The 20,339-nt window shown below is 43.5% G+C and overlaps 1 protein-coding gene across 6 annotated transcripts in view; it reads left to right on the forward strand.

The window, feature by feature from the left end:
• MAP2K5 (mitogen-activated protein kinase kinase 5) overlaps nt 1–20,339 on the forward strand; it is a 177,315-nt gene that overhangs the window by 123,667 nt on the left and 33,309 nt on the right. For 4 of the 6 annotated variants that reach the window (XR_004256607.1, XM_032232589.1, XM_032232590.1 and 1 more), the window contains one exon: nt 255–287. The exons of the other annotated variants lie outside the window; for them this stretch is intronic. Coding sequence is in view for 3 of the 4 variants with exons in the window: in XM_032232589.1 (XP_032088480.1) it covers nt 255–287 (33 nt within the window). In the remaining variant the exon portion in view is untranslated. The remainder of the gene's footprint in view (nt 1–254; nt 288–20,339) is intronic. 6 annotated transcript variants of the gene reach the window in all.

A 20,339-nucleotide genomic window follows, 5' to 3' on the forward strand; every position in this document is an offset into this window, starting at 1 on the left:
TGAATGCCTTGTTTTAAACTTAGCAAATTGCATTTTGCGGAAAAAGCAAACCTTTAACTGCCTGTATTAGATTAGGTACCATTAGAAATAATAGGACATCCTGAGCCACGATGTTTTTATAAGAGTTTGCTGCTGTTGATTAATCTTGCTATATTTTATTGCATTAATGATTTTTTCCCTTTCCACTCCATGTAAAGATATTGCATATAGCCTAATACTTCTCTCCCCTGTCCCCCCACCCCTTTCCATCACAGCCTCTCCAGTTACTTCAGTGCATTGTTGATGAGGTGAGTCGCTGTCTTATGTGCTTTCACTCCTAAAGTCATCCCTAATGGACTGGAAAGCTTATATTTTGTTTCCTAATGAAGCACAATGGCCCAACGTCCTCAACAGCGAGACAAGTTGCCTTGTGCAGCTCTGAGCCGTCGACTATACTTGGCCTTGTTCTGCTTTGTGCCGTTTTCTGAGTCTTCCTCTTGAATTCTGGGGGAAAGGAGGCTGTTTTCAGGAAAACCTCTCCCTCTCTTTTTCTTCCCCCTCCCGGAAAGGAAAAGAAGGGCTGTAGAAGCCCTGTGTTAATTGATCCCCTCCCCACATTGCCAGATGAGGTGCCAGAAGCTGCAATTTGGCTTCTGGAGGAGGCTGGCTTAAGGTGTGCTAAAAAAAGGGAGCCCCATTAACGGGGGTCAGAGTTGAGTGGTAAACAAGAACAGATTGGAAGGAGGAGTCTTGTGGGAGAAAATGGTGATTGACGTGTCTCTTCTGCAAATCTGGACCTTCTGTAACCATTTCGTCCCAATCTGGAGGTTTCCTGCAGGAGCTTCAAGATGCTGGTGCCTCCTTTGGCACATGGACAAATGCCCACCAGTTGCCTTGGGTGACCGGAATGGGACAACCCATTGCTGCCAACTCCCCATGGTCAGCTGGCCAAGAGATAACTCGGCACGAGAGAATTCAACAAGTAGAAAAGTTAAATTACCATGGCCAATAATAAAGTCAATCCGGAAATACTAGAGTTACAATAATTTAGATGAAAACATGGTCACCAATAATAAAAGTACCTGAATGAAATGATTAATACAGCATTGAATTGTCCCATGGCAAGTTGTCCTGTGGGAAATTGGGCATGGTGAATGGGCCACAGTGAGTTGCCTCGGACTCCTGGGTGACAAGGGACAGCGTCGGCCCCTGCATTTCAGAGAGGACGCTGTGCAGCCAAGGGGCTGATGTGGCCCTTTCAGGGTACATGGGATGGCTGCTTTAGCTTGGGGGGAGGTTACTGCTGACAGAAATCCCGCAGTGGTCTCCTTTCTTCTCCAGATAGACCATGTTGCTCCAAGCCTTCTGTGATGGGGAAAGCAAGGGAATGAAACAGGACAGGCTGGAGCTCCCTTCAGCCCCCACCAGGTGGGTAGGTGGGAGGAAGCAGCTCAGGAACCCGGGAAAACCAGTGGATGGAAGAAACAGTGGGAAGGGTGGCGAGCTGCAGGAGCAGGTTATTGAAGCCCCTGGAGGCAAGAGAAGGGATCCAGAGGAAAAAATAGAGACTCAGGTGAGAGGCTTTTGTTTGTTGTGAGTGCAATGTGAACAAAGGAGGGGCGTGGCATATCTTGAGCAGCTACTCCTGAATAAGGCTGAGATCCCTGCTCAGAGGAATTGGGTTGTATTTTGAGACAAAGACAGGGTCTCCGATGACTATCCAAATCCTTGAACCACTTGCAGTCTTCTAACAGGATCCCTTGTTCTGCTGAAACATCTTTTTTATCTGTATTTCTGCTTACTCAGATTTCTTCATGGCCACTGCGGAAGTTCTACTGCCTTCCCATCCCTTTCGTTCTGTCTTGGATTGCTTGTCAAACTGGCACATTCTTGTCCATAGCACCTGAGGCAAGATTAATTCTATTGATATATATACAGGTCTCTCCTTTCCTTCAGGAATGTGGGAACCTTTATAAAACAAATTCTGAAGACTCCTGAATGCCGTGAAAAAGTTTCAGTGGATAAACTTCGCTGTTTAAAACATTCTGATCTGATTCTGAATCCAATACATCCTGGAGTTCATGCAAACTGTGAGGATAGGTTCACTTGTTATGATTTGAAGACATAGACAAGACACCTTTAAGGATTTGGCCAATTCTCGTCCCTTTGACCCTTGCTCATCACAGATAGCAGTCTTTTAGCAGGAAAGAAAGGATTGGGTGAGTCCAAGAAATAGTTCATATTTCTCACCCTACTAATGTTCCCTACAGTTTCTATGTACGTCCCACCTCAGAATAATGGGCCAGCCATGCCATTGATGGTTGGCAATTGTACAGGGAATGCACCATGACCTAAGAGCAGCCTATGACTATTAGGAAATTTCTACTAATACCAAATTGGACTTACAAATTGGACCTGTAGTTTCAACTAATTCATTCACTTCTGTCCTTCACAGTAGTAGAAAACAGACCCGCCCCTCTGTCTAATAGTCCTTTAGATATTTGAAGATTGCTATCATACAGTCTCTTCCACCCAGTTTTCTCTTCTACACTCTAAACATACCCAGTTTCTTAACTATTTCTCATAGGACTTGGTTGCTGTACTGTGGCTATCTTGAAAGCCTTCCCAGAATTTCACCACCTTTTCAATGCTTTTTGATACTGCAGAGCCCATAACTTGACACTGAGCTCCAAGTATGGGGCTGACCAAGGCAGAGAATTTATTGGAATAGAATAGAGCTGGAAGGGACCTTGGAGGTCTTCTTGTCCAGCCCCCTGCTCAAGCTTAAAAACCTCCAGTGGTGAAGCATCCACATCTTCTAGTGGCAAGCTGTTCCATTGGTTAATTGTCCTCACTCTTAGGACGTTTAATTCCAGGTTGCTTCTCTCTTTGATTAGTTTATTAGTTTATTAATTTATTGGGGCAATTACTTCCTGTGATCTGGACTCAGTGCTTCCCCAGTTAACATTTACCTTTTAAGAGTTTCATCACGCTATTGAATTAAGTTCCATTTGCAAGCTACTAAAACATCTAAATTCTTTTCAAGTGTCCTATTGCTAAATTAGATTTCCTGTGCGTGTATCATTCATTTTTCTTGCAGAAGCAGAAGATTTAAAATATTTCTCACCATTGAAATTTATCCTTTGTGTGTCATCCTCCTGCTCAAACGTAACAAGTCTTTTTAATTCTTCTTTCATGTTCATTCTAAAGTATTAGACACACTAGGGGTGTAAAACTCACATCCTCATGGCGGTGTCCTGTGACGTATCAGGACTTCCCCCCCCCATTTTTGCTAAACTGGGTGGGGGTGGAGCCAACACATGATGCATCTAATCCTCAGACTGCAAATTTGACACCCCTGAGACACACCTATCATTTATTAACCATAGGATTTTGCTTTTTGTTTACCTGCAAAAAATCTCATTTTCAGTTGAAAGGGAGGTTATACATATTTCAATAAATTAAAAAAGGTGGTTTGCTGCTGATTTGCTTTACAACAGTGGCTCAAACCAAAGAGCCTCCCAAAGCTGCTAAAACCCAGTGCTCTATCCAGAAGAGACGCCATGTAAGAGAATAAAGAGTAGAGGGCCTACCTGTGGTTAGCCATTGCCCTTGAATTCCAGAACTTTTCTGTTAAACCAGAGTTTGTCCTGGTAACAGGGCCTCCATGAAATAGGCCCAGGTAATATAACAGAGTCCCGACTGGGACAGAGAGCAGAACGGTGGAGAAAGTGTGGAGACAACTGGACTTTGAAGCTATTTCACTTCTCATCCAAGAAGCTTCTTCAGCTCTGACAGGATAGCAGAGAATGGAAGGATTTACATTCCTTGCAGACAACTTGGTCATTTGCATCCTTTTAGAGAGTCGTTGAGGCCACGTGGCGGTTTATCTGTGTCCTCGGGGTCACCTGAGTTGTGCTCCTGGTTCTTCTAGTCTGCAATTTTTTTCCCCTCTGGAAATCCATTCCTCCTCCCACACCATTCAAAGGGTCTTCATCCCAAATTGCGCAGCTAAAAGTCTGTAGAGAATCTATACAGACTTTTGGCAGAGGATATATTTTTCAAATGCAACCAAGAAGAGCAAATACTGTCCCAAAGGTGCTTTTTCAAAAGTCCCCTGGACTTTGATTTTCCTTGAAGACGTTTCCCTTCTCATCCAAGAAGCTTCTTCAGTTCAGATAGGTCTTCAAGACAAAACAAAGTCCAGTGGCCTTTTGAAAAAAGCACCTTTGGGACCACTGGGATTTCAATGAGTGAGAATCTCCCTAGACAGAACAAATACTCTTTTCTGACAGGACAACTTCAGCCTTCAAAATAGAGTCAGCATCTTTATAAGTGCAAATTGCTCTTCAACACTTGTTGGCTTCTGAATGGGCAGCTGCCCTTTCCAAGCTCAGCATCCCAAGATCAGATATCAGGGCCCTCTGTGGTGGTTGTAAGCCTGGAATGAAGAATGTGCCCCAAGTTGATGCTGTAGACATCAAGCTGGAGTGTGTCAGTGGTGGGTGGCTGCCGGTTCGGCTGAACTGGTAGTGGAATTCAGGCCTGGGTTGCAGAACCAGCAGCAACACAGGCCTGCCAACACCCCCCCCCCCCCGAACCGGTTCCCTCGCTGCCGCTTGGGCGCCGCCATTTTGGATTTTAGCGACTACGCATTTACATTGAACTGTGCCCACGCACACATTGTGAACCAGCAGTAACGTTGGCAGCAACCCACCTCTGAGTCCGCCCACCTGCCCAGACGCTTCTATGCATGCGCAGGAGCGCACTCGAATCGGCAGTAAAAAAACTTAGCAACTCACCTCTGGTGTATGTGCATTCGTGTGTGCTTGTGTGAAAGATAGAACTGAGACCACGTCGCATGGGTGTGATTGCAAAGATAATCGCAAAGAAAGCTTTATGCTTAGCCTCCTGCACAAGCCCCACGCTTAGCCCCATCTAAAACCTCCCAACCCCAAAGCGGTTATTTTCCAAAATCTGCCCAAGTAAACAAGTCCAGAGACTTCTCGTGTCCGCTCTTCTGTTCCATTTGCTCTTCCAGCCTCCAGTGTTTTTTCCCTAACAGATGCCCCGCTCACCCTCAAAGCTCCCTGCCTCCAGTCATGAGGACTATGAGCTCCTCTTCTTGGGCGCGTGAGCCGCTCGAGAGCGAGGAGCTCCAAGGAGCACCACCTGCTTCCGAGTGCCACGCACTGCGGAATGGGGCAATGAAAGCCCCGCTGGCTTCTGGGCTCCCTGCCTTCAGCAGGCGATGAATTCCATTTCTCCTCAGGCCCCGGTGGGTGCCCTACAGATTTTGCTTCCCTCAATGCCTGCCTCATTCTCTTCCTGCTTTCCTCCCTCAGCTCTTTTTAAGATGCAGCCCTGTTGGGGGAGAATAATTGTCCCCACTTAATGGGCTCATGTCTGTGTCTCTTTCTAAATAAGGACCTCATGAGAAAAAGTCTGTTTGCTTTCCGATATGTTGCAGCTGCTGTTGTTTTCGGCACATTCATGATAACGCAAGTCTTAGCTATTAAAAGTGTTTAGTGTTCTAAGACTGATGATCTTGGGCCAAATGCTCCCTTGTGCACCAACTTTGTAAGAGCAAATGAGGACTGGAAAGATCCGGAAACTCAAAGGGCAAAGGGGGAGCCACGTTGCTACCCACCCGCAGCTGCCCTTGTCTGACAGAGGGTCCCCCACTCACACCTGTGAGTCCAGGCTGTGGTCTAGGACTCAGTCTTTCTCTGTGGAAGTTCATTGTGCATGTTCGGAGACTTCTCCGATGTCTGAGATCCCAGTGGGGAGGCCTCCAAAAGAAAGGAAGCCCAAATGCTTTGCAGTGAGAACTTGGCTTTTGGGAATTGCCATTCTGGTCAGGATGTTTGGGAAAGGGTACAATAGAGCTGGAGAAAGACGTGGCAAAGATGGCAGGAGCAGCTGCCTCAGACGCCTCACGAGAAGAGCCTAGAACCGTGTGCCAGAGGTGGCATGCAGCGCCCTCTCTGTGGGCACACAAGCCATCACCCCAGCTGAATTCTGCCACACATGCGCCCGCGCCTCCCACCAGCCAGCTGGTCTTTGGGTCTCTGCCGTGCATACGCAGGAGGGTGGTGCATGCAGAGGGCCATACATGCATTGCATTTTGGGGGTTCAGGTGTGCCCACTTTGGGCACTCGGTCCAGAAAAGGTTAGCCATCACGGGCCTAGAATATCTTTGGTGCAGGAAAAAAGGTCACCGAAAAGGTGGGGGAGGATGAAAACGCAGGTGGCCCTCAACATACGACTACGATGGAGCCCAGCATTTCTTTTTTTTCAATCAAATCCAAAAACTTATATTCGTTATACATATCACCGCGTGAATGGTGTGGTAACTGGGTAACATATATTTCAGTACACATAAACATAGTCTTATTAGTACTAAATATTACATTTCCATTGTTTCATATTATTTATACATGTTTTTTATTATCACCCTTCCTTTCTGAACCATCTTTCCGTCCTTTTGTATATCTTCACATATTAATATATAATAATTATTTCCCCCTACTATTTTCTATCCCTATTTTAACTTTTTTCCCCTTTCATGTCGCTATAATATTCAAAGACATGTTTTCCACCTATTTTGTTGTTCATATTTCCTTAGTTAAATCAAAGTTCCATCCTTCATTCTTCCATTTTTCAATATCTCCTTATACAGTTTTAGTATCAATCACGATCATTTATACATTTAGGGTTTTTCTATTCATATTATTTTCAGTTCTTCAACTCATATAATTCTACTATTAATACACATGTTTAGATTAATATATATTTATATATATTTCCCTAATCGCCCCTTGTTAAGATCTGACCTTCCACTGTTATTCATATTTTTATACATATTTAGTAGCACAATCATTCAAAATCTATTTTTCCCATTCTTCATATCCTTTATAGTACAATATTATCCTGATATCTATCGCATTGCTAAAATAATAATCCAATCTGTATAGTTCTGATATTAATACACATTATTGAAATATATTCATTAAAATATTAATTTACTCTATTTTCTCTTCTTCTTCATCTCTTACCCACATCCGAACCTTTAATCTTATTTTCTTTTTGGTTTTCCTCCCATATTTGTCCCTTTTATTCCCTCTATTTGACTATGCAATCTAACTTTTCCTCCCAACTCTACCCTTCCCCACGCTCTAATTCCAGAACTATCCATTCCACCTCCTATCTCTTTTCCCCAGTTCCCTTCCTGTTTCTTGGAGCCCAACATTTCTGTTCCTAATAAGCAAGGCCGATGCTAAGTGAATTTTGTCCCATTTTACTGCCTTTCTTGCCACCGTTGTTAAGTGAATCACTGCAGTTGTTATGTTGGTAACAGCTGTGAAGGGAATCTGGCTTCCCCATTGGTTTGCTTGACTGAAACTCACAAAAGATGACCTTATGAACCAGTTTCTAGGCATCTGAATTTTGATCAGGTGACCATGGAGATGCTGCAGTGGTCGTAAGTGTGGGAAATGGTCATAAGTCACTTTTTCCAATATTTTTAACTTCAAATGGTCACTAAACAAACTGTTATAGGTCAAGGACTGCCTGCATGTAGATTTGTGTAGGATGGGAGGACCTTTTTCTCCTCCTCATATGGCCCAATATGTGTCCCTAAGTAGGAGGCCTACTGGCAAGGCAACAATCAGAGAAAACTGTTTCTCAAACTTGGCCTCTTAAAGATGGATGGACTTCAGTTGAAGTCCACCTATCTTCAAGGGCCCAAGGTTGAGAAACACCCAGATAAGGAAAACTTGGACCAAGAAAGTAATTACCATATTTTTGGAGTATAAGACACCCCCTTTTCCCCGAAAAAAAGAGGGTGAAAATCTGGCTGCATCTTATACACTGAATACAGCATTTTTGGCCCCCCGAAACCCCATCCCCTTCGCAAAAATGGACGTGCAGAGGGGTTGGGAGGCTTGCAAACTGCTCCTGGGGGCTGGGGAGGGCAAAATCAAGCAAAAAACAGATCGTTTTTTGCTCGGTTTGGGTGGGGCAGCCCCCAGGAGCACTCTACAAGCCTCCCAAAGTTCTGCATGCCCCTCCCCTTTTTATTGCAAAAAAAGGGTGCAGAGGGTTAGAGAAGCCTGCAGAGTGCAAAAACATTTTTTTTAAAAAATTATTTCTTCAAAATCACAGTGTGTCTTATACTCCGGTGCCTCTTATAGTCCAAAAAATATGGTAGTGAAAATGCTTCAGATAGGCATTCCCACCTGCCCCCAACCTATCTCGGGAAGTTAAAAGAGGGAAGAAAAATAACACATGCAAACTTGCCAGATTCTACAACTATAGCTATTCTAACAAAGGTAGTTTTAGATCTGCATGATGTCTGTTGCTTAGTCTTCTTAGTCCAGAAGTTATGAATGCGCCAACACTGGAAGCCTTTAAGAAGATGTTGGATAGCCATTTGTCTGAAACGGTATAGAGTTTCCTGCCTAGGCAGAGGGTTGGACTAGAAGACCTCCAAGGTCCCTTCCAACTCTGCTGTTGTATTGTATAGTCTGGTCTACCTGATGGGACTGTCTTATGGCTTCTTTCATTTCCCCCAAACATTCTTTTTCATAGTTGCTGCTAGTGTAAATCCATACAGTTTACACTTTACTTTGTACAGGCAGTCCTTGACTTACAACTGTTCATTTAGTGACCATTCGAACTTGCAACCGCCCTGGAAAAAAGTGACATGATCATTTTTCACACATACAACCATTGCAGCATTCCCCTCGTCACGTGATCAAAATTCAGATAATTGGCAACTGAGTCGTATTAATGACGGTCCCAGGGTCATGTGATCACCTTTTGCGACAAGCAAAATCATTGCAGAAGCCAGCTTGACTTAACAATCTTGTTACTAATTTAACAACTGCAGTGATTCATTTAGCAACTATGGGAAGAAAGGTGGTAAAATGGAGCAAAAGTAATTTAACAAATGTCTCACTTAATAACAATTTTTGGGCTCAATTGTGGTCGTAAAGTCGAGGACTACTTGTAATCCTCATGCCTGCATCATTTTCCATTTGTTCAGTTGAGAGATTCATCTAGTCTTTCTTGTTTGAATATGTTTCATATCACATTCATACTTCTCCCTTCCTGCAGTCGTTCGACTTCCCTTCTTATTTCTTTCATTTCTTTCCTTTCCCCCCAAGATCCATTCTTGGCACTAAGAGTAGTTTGTATCCCATTCAGAACTCTAATTATCCTTACATCTTTCACTAATACTCTCAGTCTTTCACCATAAACAGCTAAATTGTGCATACTATACATTTGGATTTCCGATATTTTCCTTTGCCAAGAGGGTATATGAATTGACTTATGCTTAAATCACACATTTAACACATATTTCTCTAAGAGATAATCACCCGATCGCCCCATTATCATTTATTCTTGGGTCTCAGGTTGGTTCGATAACTTTTTCCTCCCTTCTGTTGTCTTCCATCCATCCATCCATTCACGTGTCATGTAGCAAAATAATGTCTCCCACCTGGATTGCATTCTTTCAGAATTGTATTTTCTTCCAAGCATATCTGTGCTGTTCTCTGCAAACCAGAATATCTAATTTAAAGAGAACCTTGCAAGCTAAAATTCCGTTTCCTATGTCTCCCCAACCGGGAGGTTTTTGCACGATCTAGGCGATACAGACCAGCTGAAAGGAAACGGCTCTTCACGCAGCATGATTAACCTGCAGATTCATCACCACGAGAGATATTGACTACCGATAATTTGGATGGCTTTAAGAAAGGAATTGGGTGGATTCCTGGAAGTCTGGTCTATCTAGCGCTGTTAATTTTGAACAATCATTGTTATCTGCAGGCCTCTAAATTACCAGTGTGGTAGGAGTTGTGGCTGGCATTAGCATTTGGAAGAAACTCTCAACAAATTGCTAAAGTAACTGGAATTAGAACTGAATGCTTCGCAAAAGGCTACGGCTCCTCTCAGAGGGATGAAAGTTCTTGTTTGACAAGGAAGCCAACTGTAGACAAGAACACAGCAAAAATAGTACCAGCAGTCCTGGTTCAGCAACCACAATGGGGACTACAAATCTGTCACTAAGTGAAGTGGTCATTAAGCAAAATGGTGACTATGCTTATGATCTGACTTCAGCTTTCCTTTGCTTTACAGACCTGTGAAGGTCATAAATTGAGGGACTGGTCCAAAGGTCCTTTTACAAAAGGCAACTAGGCTTCCTTGGCTTTTTTCCTTTGAAAATTTCACTTGTCAATCAAGAAGCTTGTTCGTGAACTGAAGAAGCTTCTTGGAGGAGAAGCAAAATGTTTTCAAGAAAAAAACCCAAGAAAGTCCAGCTACCTTTTGTAAAAGCAGGTGTAAAAGCACCTGTGGGATAACCATGACCTGGGTGATTGAGGATCTCTATAGACAACTGTCACTCACAACTGCAAATGGACACTTGTAGGAGGCAGACTCTAAATAAAGTCTACCTGTAATTTTTTTGCACCTCCAAGCATTTAGGATTATGATACCTGAGGGGCTGCCACAAAGAAGAGGGAGTCAAATTATTATCTAAAGCACCGGAGGACAGGACAAGAAACAATGGCTGGAAACTAATCAAAGAGAGAATCAACCTGGAACTAAGGAGAAGCTTCCTAAAGTGAGGATAATTAACCAGTGGAACAGCTTACCTCCAGAAATCGTGGGCGCTCCATCCATGGAGGTTTTTAAGAAGAATCTAGACAGTCACTTATCTGAAATAGTGTAGGTTCTCCTGCTTAAGCATGGGGCTGGACTAGAAGACCTTTCAAGGTCCCTTCCAACTCATTCATTCATTCACTCACACTATTGATCTCTCGGGGTGACTTTTCCTCTTCTTGTGATCTCTAGGCTGGAATACTGCAATGTGCTCTACATGGGGCTGCCCTTGAAGAGCATCCGGCAACTTCAGCTAGTCCAGAATGCGGCCGCGCGAGTGATAGTGGCCGCACCTCGGTTCGCCCACATAACACCTATCCTCCGCGAGCTGCACTGGCTACCTGTTGATCTCCGGGTGCGCTTCAAGGTGCTACTCACCATCCATAAAGCCCTCCATGGTAGTGGGTCTGATTACTTGAGAGACCGCCTTCTGCCGATTACCTCCCTTCGACCCATCAGATCGCACAGATTGGGCCTCCTCCGAGTTCCATCCGCCAGTCAGTGCCGACTGGTGACTACGCGGAGGAGAGCCTTCTCAGTAGCAGCTCCGACCCTTTGGAACGATCTCCCCGTAGAGATTCGTACCCTCACCACCGTCCAGACCTTCCGTGCAGCCCTTAAGATCTGGCTATCCCGTCAGGCCTGGGGATAAGATTTTCATCCGCCCCACCCGAATGCTGAATGAATGTTGTGTTTTATTGTTTTATTTTATTCACATATTATTTCATGTTTTGTCTTGCACTCCTTCCCCACGAATTGTAAGCCGCCCTGAGTCCCCTCAGGGAAAAGGGTGGCCTATAAATGACAATAAAATCTAAAATCTAAATCTAAGGCTATTCCTCTTGGTCCTCTCTCTGTTTTGCTCATCTGTCCTAGGCCCATCTACCTCTGCTTCTCTCCTGTTGAAGAGAGAGCAGCTCTTAGGTGACCCACTTAAACTGCTGGACTCCACCTGGATTGGGTGGGACGAAGAACCACACCGGTCATCTTATCAGTTTTTTATTATTATCTATTTTTAGATAATAATAGTTTTTTAGATATTATCTGTTATCTGTTCTCTGCTGTTTCAGGGTCAAATTCCTCCTGGGAACAAATACGCTCCCTGGTGGGTTTATATTGCCATGAAATTCAGTATAAACAGATCTGAAATGTCGCCCCTTAACTACCAACACCAGAAGTGGGTCGCTCTTTGAGACATTGTCCACTGCTTCAAGTCTGGTAGACTGGAGCAGCTCTCAGCCCTGCCTTGTTTCTAAGGTATTCAGCTGTTTGGCAGAAATGCTTTCAAAAACTTCCAGAAATAGAGAAGAATGTGGAATGTGTCCCCCACCAAACATTTTCTTTTCTCTGATATTAAATACATTTATACTGAAGAGAGTCTAGTGTCAGAATGAATCTGTCTGTCTTTACTTGTACCTTCTTCCAAATGTTTTCTGCTGTTCTCTTTCATGGACCCTGAAACTGTGACCTTACTTAGGTGCAAGATTCAAAGGCTAGATGGAAAGTAGGTGAAACCACGGGTAGGAATAGCTGAATAATTACCTTTAGGCCAGCCTGAGAAGCAAACCTTCCCAAGAGGCCAAACTCATTTAAAGGTTCCTAAAAACTCAATCTTCCAAGTGTCAATGGACATACCTGATTATATGCAGCAGAGCTTTATGAAAGCGCAAGGAAGACGTTGATGGGGTGAAGGAGAGCAATAAACAGGCTGAGCATTTTAACAGAGCATTTTAACCTGGCTCTTGTGGTAGAGCCAGCTTCTGGGAGGGGCTTCTAGGTCCAGCCTTCCTTGTTTAAACAGATGAATGAAGGAAAGGCTCCAGGTGGCCAAGCTTTCTGTAGCAAAGGTGATGCAATGACATCTCCTTGGTTTAGTCGAAAGCAGTTGGCAGCCATCAGTGCCGGGATGCATTTCTTAAAAGTTTTTAAATAAGAAATCCAGGAATGGTGAACAAAGCTTCTGAAGGAGACATCGCTGCTCATATTGCAATAAGAGCAGTGGCCAAGGAAGTATGGAGTGTGTTCTAAGGAGCTCATAATCTCATCCCTCACAATAGCATTTATTCGCCGCTTCACGGGGTTTTTACAGCCCTCTCTTAAGTGGTTTACAGGGTCAATCTCTTGCCCCCAACAGTCTGGCTCTTCATTTCCCCAGTCTTTGGAGGATGGAAGCTCTGAGTCAACCTTGAGCCGGTCAGAATCGAACTGCTAACATCCGACAGTCAGCAGAAGTAGCCTGCAGTACTGCATTTTAACTACCGCACCACCACGGCTCTCGTCTGACAGTCAGCATATTGTCCCCAACAATCTGGGTTCTGAAGCGGGATAGTGCAGCCTCCCTTCTCTTCAGTGAGATCCTTCTTGGGGCTAAATAGATATACGATTCTGAGCAGCATTGTGTGAAAACTCTTGTGTCTTGACTTGCTTGTCTTCTGTAGATGCCTTAACCCCTTGCAAACCTCAATATTTATGTACTGTTAGAAACTGGAAATAGATTTTTTTTAAATAAATTTTTATTTATTTTTAATTTTCAAAACAAACACATCCTTCTTTACATACTGTAGAAAGTGTATCAGTTGGTTACAAAAAGACTTTCATGCATCTCTTCCACAATCAACAAACATACTTCATATTAACTCAAGTATTTTAACTCAGATATTTATACATGTTACCCTCATCATACCTCCATTTTCATTTGACTATAATTGTTTAAACGTCCTTCATCATAAAATACACCAAGATTTAATACATAACCACATACTGGCATTTCATTTACTATTTCTAAAATCCTCCATTAACACTGAATCCTTATGTCCTATTCTAGGTAAACATCCATAATATTTAATAACAAAATTTTCTAATCCTCCTTTCCAAATCACTGTTTACAATTTACATCCAGTTTCCTTATGTTGTACACATACATACATACATACATACATACATACATACATTATCATTATCCCTCCTTTATTTAACTATATCCTGTATCATAACATTTTCCCCCTAATAATCAAGACTTTAACTGTATCTAACTTAGTTCTTTTTTATTAACCTTTATATATAATCCAAAAGGATTTCTAATCTTCCTTTCATGGGTACCATTCGATATTCATATCCAATTATTACTTATCATAACACTACACATTGTATACACTATTTATCATTATCAATTATTTATTTAACTATATCTATTGTCCTAATTTCACTAAGTTTAACTAGTTTTAAATTATACTCTTCCATCTATCAACCTGTATCTTTCCAGTAGCAAAACAGTCTCATATCTTCTGCCATTTGTGGTGACAGTACTCAAATCATCTCCTTAATCAACTTTGTATGGACTCCTCTTAGCAACTCCTTGATTATAAAATCTCTCATGTGATTTTGATGCCCTTCTTCTGTTTCCTTAATCAGCTTATCTTTAATTGTTGGTAGTGTTATCAATGACATTGCTAATAAAGTTTATCTCTTTAAATCCATAAATTCTTTTGTTTTTTCTTCTTCTGATTCCGGCACCTTAGTTCCTCTTTCAGTATTCCACTGTTTCCATTTTCAGAGACAAACCAATCACCATAAATATCAGCAAATTTAATTTCTTTATATTCATTTTCCTCTTCGATTTTTAGGATTTTAACCACCACTTTTTCCACTTGATAAACATCCCCAACTTCTTCATCATATTTTGCTGTTAGATGCTCTAAGTCTTCCAACTTCTTCTCTATCCTCTCATATGTATTTGATAATTTCTGTATTTCTGAGAATATCTTTTGCAGACTTAAAGTTTCTTTCTGCTGTTAAAATTGTGCCATTATCTCCAGCTAACAAACACTGCTGCTCTAGCTTGGAAGGTTAATAAGATTAAGCATAGATTCACAATAATGTTTTATTTTCACTTTTCTCTGGTTAAAGATATACTTCAAAGGGACATCTGTATGCTTTTCTTCTTATCACTCTCTATAAACAAGCAGTGAGACCTTGAAGTGCCAAGCCAGGATAATCAGTGAGAAAAGTAAGAGTGTTTTGTTTCCAATACACAAACCTTCCAGCCTCCGAGTAGCAGTGTTATTGTTGCAATTTTCTTTGGGTTTTTTTGTATCTTTTTTGTATTTCAAGTTTTAAAAAAGGTCTGATTCTTAAATGAGTTAAGAGAACACCCACAGTAATGAAAGAGGAGAATTTTAGTCCATAGGTTACAAAGAATAATAAAAAAGAAGAAGAAAACTTAATCCATTCGTTTTAAAAGGCTTGCATAAATTCCATCCATGAAGATAGCATTTAAAAAGTAGTTTGAAGTTTGAAGTTTAATTTTATTTATAGGCCACCCAATTCCGGAGGACTCCGGGCGACTTACAGTAAGGGAAAGAAAGAAAATAAAAAATAAAATAGACAAGTTAAAAAACAACACCAATACATTCATTTCAGTCAGGGCTGGACCTCAACAGTGAGGTCAACAGCGCCAGGCCTGCCAGAATAGTCAAGTCTTGACAGCTTTTCTGAAGGCCATGAGAGTGGGCGAGGTCTGGATTTCTGGGGGCAGTTCGTTCCAAAGGGTCGGGGCAGCCACAGAGAAGGTCCTCCTCCGGGGAGCCGCCAGCCGACATTGTCTGGCTGACAGCATCTGGAGGAGGCCCACCCTGTGGGATCTTACCGGCCGTTGGGAGGAGTGAGATAACCCACTGTCCAAAACCATTCCAAACTTAATTCCGCTGCTTATTTCTTCTGTTCTCCAATTTAAATTAATTTTAAGTTTTTTGTAGGCAGTCTCTTTTTAAAACGGTAGAAATTCCTCACCAGCTGGAAACACTTTCTCTTTCCGTATCCTTCCATTTTGGAGCCGCCCCGACTTCATCAGCCTAATGGCTGGATTTTTTGTTGCCAGCTTGAAGAACTTCTCTTGGATCAATCAGGGACTTTGGGATGTCCCTGAGATCAGCAAGATGTATTCTTCCTGTTCATCGTCTCTGCGGGACGGTTTAGGTCTGATTGGACCACCCAGTAGCAAAAGTATCAATGGTGATCTCAGAGCATTGAGATTGCATGTCGTCTCATCGCGAAATTGGCTCCTCCTCTCTGGAAATAGAATTTGAAGGTCTTTTTTTTAACAATTATTTTAACATTGAGGAATGTGGGTGGGTTGGGGCTCCTCAGTGCTACTATCTATCCCTTTCCAACTCCCCTTCTTATTCTGGGGTAGATCTGTTAAGATGATGGGTTGGTCCTGAATCTTCCAGGTTGTTTATGGGGAGTGTTTAATTAACATCTTGTTTCTCAGTATACTCTAGAAATAAAAACCATGCAGGAAGGAAAACGTGTGTGAAACATATTGAATAGGTTATACAGAATATAAATTCCTAGCATGTTTTTAACCCTGCCTCTTCTGGAGCAGGTTAGACTGGGGAAATAAGGGAGAACTTGCTGATCAAAGGTATAAGGGAAGGGATCAAAGGAACCTAGGCAACAGCTCTTTTGATCACTGGGAATACCCCCATAAAGGCTGCCGGCTGCCTGCCACCTTTGAAAATCTGAACCTGGGCCAGCTCACGGGTGTCCTTCAGACAGAGGAGGACAATGGGCAGCTTTGAAGCAGTGAATCCAATCACTTCTGGGCAACCTGCCCTCTTGGGGATGCTGAAGAGCCCTTAGAAAGTGCAGCTCACAGCAGCTTCCGCCCACCTGGTCCTCCTTGCCCTCTCTTCCCCTGATTATGGGAGGGGGAACTCATCAGCACAAAGACAGGATGGTTGCAGTTTTCTAGTACAGGTATAAAGGTAGTCCCTGACTTACGATCATTTGTTTGGTGACAGGTCAAAGTTACGACCACTTCTCACACTTACAACCATCCCAGCATTCCCATGCCCATCATCAAAATTCAGGCGCATTACGGGCAGCATGTATTTATGCTGGTTGCAGCATCCCAGGGTTGTATGATTGCTATTTGCAATCTTCCCCAGCTGGCTTCTGACAAGCGGAGTCCATGGGGAAGATGGGCTCACATAACGACCATGTGATTCGCTTAATACCTGTAGTGATTCAACCATGGCAAAAAGGGTTACAAAAGTGGTGGCTCATTTAACCGCTGCCCTGCAGAACAATGAAAATTCTGGCTTCAATTGTTGTAAGTCAGGGATTACCTATGCACATGCACATGTGAGAACATTTGGCTATTTTTAAACTTTTTTTTTTTAAAAAAAGAACCTTTGTATTCCTGAGCTTACACAGATATCTCCTCTTTGAAATGGAGAGTTGAGGGTATGAATTTGAAACGAAACCTTCGACCCCCCAGGGACTCATCTTCTTTCTTGTCCCCAAGTCAGAAGGGCCCCCGCTCTGTTAATCTGCATCACCATCCTATCGCTTCCTTTAGAGGCTCAGTAAAGACACCTCTCTTTTCTCAGGCTTTTAATAGTTGATTATTTTATTATTCATGTTTTAATTTACTTGTTTTATCGTTGGGTGCGTAGCGTGTGAGTGTGTGTGTGTATGTGTGTGTGTGCAGGGCTGTGTTGATTTAAATTGCAACTTGCCTAGAATGTTCATTTCGAGCCTGAACCAAACACGATAATTCTACGGATGTATAGATCCAGTAAATCATACATAATCAAGTAAATAATTAAAATCTGGAGCCTTGTTTTAATCGGCTGCATGTCTGTGTGATCAAAAGCATGAAGGAAAAGGATCAAAGGTGCCTGAGGAATGGCACTGGCCAAACTTCCTGCGTGTGTCGAAGCCCGGCGAGCCCAAAACCAGCCACTTCCGTCCACTTGGGTCACGTGGCTCAACCTATCGCCGAGGGCTGTCACATCCACAAATTAAATATTAGGGAGAGAGTTTAAAGTTCAACCTCCTCTTTCTCTCTTCCACCCCCACCCTTCCCTCAGATTTTCTGCTCCATGCCTTGCTTGTTCTGCTTGAGCGCCTTGCTGACGAGGTCTAATAGCCAAATGCCACACCGGGGTCTGGTTGGAGTTTCCCACATATTAAACATTCTGAACTCAGATTGTGCATAATTAATAATTAAACAGCTTCTGTTGTAATGGGTTGACCTCCCTGAACTCTTCATTATTCACAAGGTAGAGGCAATCACTCAAAACACTCCCACCACCATCAATGCCACCCCGGATGGCGCATCTCTGCGTTTGTCCTGCCAGCGTTCAGAAGAGTCAGAGGGTTGCGCTGTGTGAGAACCAAGGTTGCTTCCGTCGTCGGCTTCTCGGGATGCTTGGGTGGACCTTGAATGGAGAATTGTGTTAGGAGAACCTGCCATGGGGCTGATTTCAATCCCTCACTCCTAACTTGTACGTCTACCAAAAGGTGTTGGAAATTCCTGGTTCAGACCTTGCTGGAGCCCAAAGCTCCTGCTTGGCCTTCAGCCAGGCCTCTTGTCTCCCCTCAGGAGGGTTTCTGAGGAGATGAAGAAGGGGGGAGACAGGAAGACCAGGCCTGCCCGGGATTCTTCAACGAGAGCAGTCAGGATTCTTGAGAGCTCGTGAGGAGTCTCTCACAAAATGGCTACCATGGGGGGAGAGATGTGGCCATTTGCAAAGTGGCTGCTGTTGGTAGCACCTCTCCACGAAAACAAGGCCCATATGTATATATGGAAAATGGACTTCTCAAAGTGCCTCAATCTTCTGCGTAGCTCAGGCGATGCACCTGTTCAGTTCAGAGGCCCCGTTGGAAAAACGAGTCTGCAGGCTTCCTATGGAGAAGGAGATCCTAACAGAAGAAAATTTCTGGAACTCAGAGTTGAATTTGGGGGCCCTTGGTGCTTTCTGAGCTTGGTTGTTTGCTTGCAGATGTTTCATCACCCGACTAGGTGCAAATAGTCCTCAATTTACAATCATAATTGGGACCAGAATCCCATCACTAAGCAATGTGGCCAAAGGAGTCATGTGACCCAGGACTGATTTCGCCACACTTTTAATCACAGTTTTTAAGGCAGTTTTCTCAACCTTGGCGACTTTAAGTCCTGTGGACTTCAACTCCCAGAATTCCACAGGACTTAAAGTCGCCAAGGTTGAGAAACCCTGTGTTACGGCAATGTGACTCCCCGCATTTGCTGGTCAGAAGCCAACTGGGAAGGTTGCAAATGGTGATCACATGAAACCCCCCCCCCCAAGAGGCTGCAATTCTGGTAGCCAAGCCCCCAAATCACATGACCACAGGGATGCTGATCATGATGGTCATAAGTATGAGGACTTGTCGCAAGTCACTTTTTTTGGCACCATCGTAAATTTGAACATTTGCTGCCTGAATGGTCATAAGTCAAGGTCTGCCTGTAACATTAGTGACCGGAGGAGGAAGGTGCTGATGACTTTATCTAGTTGGGTCACAAAATGTCTGCAGGGAAACAACCGATTGAAGCAGCACCAAGGATTCCATGGGACGGGGGAAGGCCCAGGGGGAAAAGAGGTTTCCTAAATGTGGGACCAGTGATTGCCCCCGGATCTTCATCCAAATTCCACAGGGGGCTCACATCTGAAAACCCCTCAAATGTGCCATATGAGCAGGCCTCCCTGTTAGATGTAAAGAACATTGTGGAAGGCAACTGTCTCCAACTTTGGAAACTTTAAGATTTCAAGTTCCCCATCACAGATGTTGCCAAGGTTGGAGACCTTGGATAAATGACAAACATCCGCAAGCGGCCCTGAAAGTTCCCTTCATGTAATACAGAGGTGGGGAACTATGACCCGTTTATGACTTGCATACTTCAGCTCCCAGAATTCCTCAGCCAGCATAGCTCCTGAGCGTTTGCCTTCCACCATAGCTGGCTGAGGAATTCTGGGAGTTGAAGTCCACAACTCACAAAAGGGCCACAGTTCCCCATCCCTGACATAATGGAAGCCCCAAACCAAGCAGCCTCCGAGGGTGAATCTCTCTCACAGCTTCTTTGCAGGGCCTTCAGTCAAGACGAGGTCTTTCTGAGCTTTTTCTCTGTTTGCCCAGCCTTTGCAACCCACAAAATGTGTGTCAAAGGCAACGCTCCGAATCTTGTCGCCTTGTACTCTTCAGTTACTTTTGATTTAATTGTGTTTTGCTGCAATTTCTGTTTGTTTGAATTGGAGACAAAGCCTTAATAAGAGTTCTAGTTAATTTTCTATCTTGTAATTACCACTCTCATTTTTCTGATAATTGGGCCGTCGCAATTATATGTATATTTACTAATCACTTCAGCAGCTCGGTGGTTGCTTCTTGCCGCCGCCATTGAGAATGACATGCACACATGTGTGTTGGCAGAGGAGCTTTGAGCCTCCTCCTCCTCTCCTCTCTCCTTTTTAAACTCCCCCCTCCCCATTCTCCCCATCGCATCCAAGCCATTTCCCTCACAACCCTCCCTAATGAACCCCTCACATGCATTTGACACAGTTGTGTGCGAGAGAAATTGTTTGGCTCCCGCCAAATGTTACACGCTCTGAGTTTCTTGCCTGCAGCATTAGAAGGTTGTATGTGATGATAGATGGCTCTCGCAAACGGCCAACAGAGGCAAAGCACGGCGAGATTAAAATAAGTCATTCCTTTGTTAATTTAAATAGGTGCATGCATCATACTTTGCAGAGCACTCGGGGACAGAGCCGGTTAAGGTGGCGGGGGAAACGGTAGCAAAAGCTGCCGAAAGATATTTTTAATAGCAAATGAGAATAGATGAGAAGCAAAGTCATTTGCAGCTGATTCCTGTTGGATGTGGCTCTCTTGTTCCA

The sequence above is a fragment of the Thamnophis elegans genome, chromosome 16 (assembly GCF_009769535.1).
Source record: "Thamnophis elegans isolate rThaEle1 chromosome 16, rThaEle1.pri, whole genome shotgun sequence".
Lineage (NCBI taxonomy): Eukaryota > Metazoa > Chordata > Lepidosauria > Squamata > Colubridae > Thamnophis > Thamnophis elegans.